This window comes from Eriocheir sinensis, chromosome 63 (genome assembly GCF_024679095.1).
Source record: "Eriocheir sinensis breed Jianghai 21 chromosome 63, ASM2467909v1, whole genome shotgun sequence".
Classification (NCBI taxonomy): Eukaryota; Metazoa; Arthropoda; class Malacostraca; order Decapoda; family Varunidae; genus Eriocheir; species Eriocheir sinensis.
The window spans coordinates 8,895,749-8,899,728 of NC_066571.1; the positions used below are offsets into that span (position 1 = coordinate 8,895,749).

General features: G+C 46.0%; 1 protein-coding gene across 1 annotated transcript; it reads left to right on the top strand.

The window, feature by feature from the left end:
• The first annotated feature begins 1,886 nt into the window (after positions 1-1,886).
• Positions 1,887-3,516, top strand: LOC126986992 (uncharacterized). Its single transcript, XM_050843587.1, has one exon. The coding sequence runs from the start codon at positions 2,206-2,208 to the stop codon at positions 2,962-2,964; it is 759 nt and encodes a 252-aa protein (XP_050699544.1). The 5' UTR covers positions 1,887-2,205; the 3' UTR covers positions 2,965-3,516.
• Positions 3,517-3,980: the final 464 nt, after the last annotated feature.

Genomic DNA, 3,980 nt, shown 5'->3' on the forward strand with positions numbered 1-3,980 from the left:
TGAAAAGCACGGCGAAAACAGGCACAATAATGGCGTCCAAATCTTAGGTAGTCGGGACTCTATAAGGGACTCTACAGATCACGACCCAAAAACAGGTTACGCTAAATGGAAGACGCTAAAAGAAGTGCAGAGTTATAAACCAATAGCCTCTTCCTCTTCCATTATTTTTTTTCAGTTTGTGTTGTGCGGGTCGAATAGACGAGAGAAATAGATGACAAGCGTATGTTACAAGCGACAGGTTGCTTCGTACTGTCATTATTGAATGTTGACTCACTGATTCATCTACGGCGTTATTAAAGATCCAGGGAGTAAATTTGGCTCCCCTGGAATCATAAAATTTCCCCCAGGTTGGGAAATGGTGGACTATACAGTTCAGCAGCTTCACACAAAAAGCAATGGCCTATGTATATGGATGGCCAGTTACTGGTACAAAACTAAAACTCAACTTTCATTCCAATGTGATGGTAAACAGTGACAAAGACTGTACATTTCACATCTTTACACATTTTCTCACCAAAACAACGGCCTAAATATCGGCACAGCCACTCTCGGGTTGAAGGAGTCTTTGGCTCTTACGTAATCGAGGTAAGAGGATCTTTAGGAGCAAGTTGAAGCATCCTTGCTAAGCCGCTTACTGCTCCAGCCTTTTCATGACCTGTTGTAGCCAATTCGCCTCCCTTCGCAGGTCTTCCACGACCCTCCTCTGGTTCTGAAGGTCATCCTCAAGCTGTTGTAGCTCTCTCTGATGCTTTTGGCGCTGCTGCCGCTGCCACACCGCCCGCCTCCGCCGCCTCTCCTGGTCCGAGTCCGAAAAGAGGGCCAATTCGTACATCTTCACCGTACGTCCGCGAAAAACAGCGCCCTCAGAAGACGGGCGGGCGTCCGGCGAGGGTGAGAGAGGGTTGCTGTGTGATTCAAGAGCTGCTCGGTGAAGCGAGGTCTGGCGATGAGTGGCTTAGAGGCTTCTTCTTCTTCTAATTCTTCCCCTCGGAAGGGGAAACGGGCCTTTGTCAGTGATTGACGGCGGGCCAAGTTTGTGCCATGATATAAACCCCCCAAATAGATGATACATAATCTGATCACAAATGCTTTGATGTATATTATGAAATGGTTTGTGTGAGGGGTGATTTTTTCTCATTTTTCTCGCTTAGAGGGACCATTAAGAACATGATCCTTAGTGAGGTTCGTTTTTCCCAAAATGACAGAAACATATCTATAAAAGAAAGAAAAAAACGCGCTGTTCACATCGTTCTTTTTCTTCTATATTTAGACCACAGGTACAAAGAGTAACATTGTGTCTCAGGTCGGCTGCGTGTGTACAGTTGTTGCGCAATTCACGAACCGCTGTTTCCGGCCTAGCGACAACGAAAGGGAGCTATGACAACCAGGCCTTACGTGCTTGGCTAATGAAGGACTATTTTTTTATAGCTCCATTCTCTTATACGTATTCCCAAGCTTTTTATTATTATTGTTGCCACTGTTACCATTATTATTATTGTTATTATTATTATTATTATTATTATTATTATTATTATTATTATTATTATTATTATTATTATTATTATCATCATCATCATCATTATTATCATTATCATCATATTCTGTTTTAAAGACCCCCCCTCTCTCTCTCTCTCTCTCTCACACACACACACACACACACACACATTGTAATACATATACCCAAGGAATAGAACAAGCATCATTTTAGGGTGGAACACTAAAGGCTATGAAAACAAACTTGGAGTAAATCACCAACAAACAGCAAATAATAACTTATCCAAATTCGTTTGGAGAATGAAAACGAAAGGATTAAGTACTCACAAACGTTCTTGAAATATGCTGAAAATGTTGAGAATTTATAAACGAATACACTGACACGTTAACAAAGCCAAAAATTACACTCGGCAAAGTTCAAACAGGATGCGTATTATGAAAACGAAACTTTTCGTTATTTTATTAAAAAAACGTGTTAATGGCTCCCTTGAAAGCATTTAAGCAAGCGGTTATTGCCTCAACGCCATTACTTCATCACTCACAGCAACTCCCTGAGGCATCGCTCCACCCTCTCAGCCTTATTCTTCTGCACCAAGACCGCCACACCAGCGACTCCCTCACCCTCGGAGCAAGGTCCTGAAGCGTGGCACCGCAGCACCACCACTGTTTCTTAAACCTTCGGGAGAACTCAACCCTCTCTTACACAACAAGATGAACCCACAGAACAACAACTTCCTCGACAACGGTTCCCCCACACACCCGAGCCTCGTGGACTGCCCCCAACGACACAACACCAGCACCCCCTTCGAAGGTGCCTTTGCCCTGGACCCTCGTGCCTCCGATTGGAACAGACTGCCACCGCGCCTGGACGTTGTGAATCACCACCAACAGTACACGCCGCAGCCCCACCTGGACCACGCCTTCGTACACACACACAACACCGGCAGTCTCTTCGGAGGTGCCGTGGCCCTAGATCCTTGTGCCTCCAGTTCGGCCACGCCGCAGCAACACTTGGACCAGCGGGGCCCCAGGAACGATAGCGACGACGACGACGACGACGACGAGGTGGATGTATATGGAGGCGTGAACCTCGAGCATGAGCCTGGGCATGCTGACCCTGCAGGCACAAGCCACGCACCCCCGTCTTCTGGCTCTCCTGGGCACACGTGGTTGTACAACTTGCCGCCCCAGTCAGACCCGGACCTGGAGAGGCGACGGAGGCGGGCGCTTCAGCAGAGGCAGCGGCGCGAGAGGGAGCAGAGAGAGAGACAACAGCTTGAGAGTGACCTTCAGGACCAGAGGAGGGTCGTGGCAGCCTTGAGAAGGGAGGCGAAATGGCTACAATATGTCCTGCAAATACATGCAAATACATGGGCAGGAGGCTTAGCAAGGCTGCCACAACTAAATAGTTCCTGTAGCTCTCCTTCCAACTTCCAACTTCCAACCCCAAGTGGCTGTCCTGATACTTAAGCCATTGTTTTTGTGAGAGAATGTGTGAAGCTGTGTAATTGTACAGCCTTCGTTACTTTATCAACACGTCTGGTGAATGAATGTTGTGTTTAAGTTTTGTACCCATAACTGGCCGTCACTATACTTAGGCCATTGCTTTTGTGAATGTGTGAAGCTGTGTAATTGTACAGCCTTTGTAACTTTATCAACACGTCTGGAGAATGAACGTTGTGTTTCTGTTCCCTTCGGCAGTGTTTTTCTTACCGCAACCTTTTCCTGCGGGCGGCCTTTCCGTTTGGAGGTTAGTCAAGACCCCTGAATATCGACGCTGTGTCCGCCGTTTCTCTTGGTTTGAAATAACTTACACTGATTTTTTTTCCTGTGTGACAGAAGACAGTTTAAAAGAAGGTTATGTGATACAAATATTCCCCAAAGACCGGTGTTCCATCTTGGTAAAGGAGATGCGTATAAAGAACAATTGCACTGAATATAGGTGAAGAGTCTATCCTGCTGACATTTGCTATATGATAGAACTTTAATACTTGTCACCATTATTTCACCTATTATCCCTATCGGCAGATTTGAGCGGTGCATTACAGCAAAACACTCCACAGTTCTTCATCATATTAAATTTTCATCTTCACAGCTATTTGTATATATTCTTTACGTTTACTTTTTGTACGTTTATTTTTCACATTTATCGTTCATAATCCTCCGCTCAGTTGATGAAATGTTTGCATGTCCCGCCGCTCCGGCATACCAACACTACCGAATCACGCGCCTTCGTCTTATCATGATCGTCACCAGGCAGGTTGGGGGTCACCGATACCACGAAAACAAAAGACTGTGAACGCGGATCGAGGTCTTTGGTTAGGGTGCGTACCAGAGGACTGTGAACGCGGATCGAGGGCTTTGGTTAGGGTGCGTACCAGAGGACTGTGAAAGGGGCCTTGAGTTTAGCGAGACCACGTGGATTGATGTCTGATGGTGCTGTGAGTGTGCTTAAGGCTGTGTAGTGAGGGAAAAAAGGGCTAATT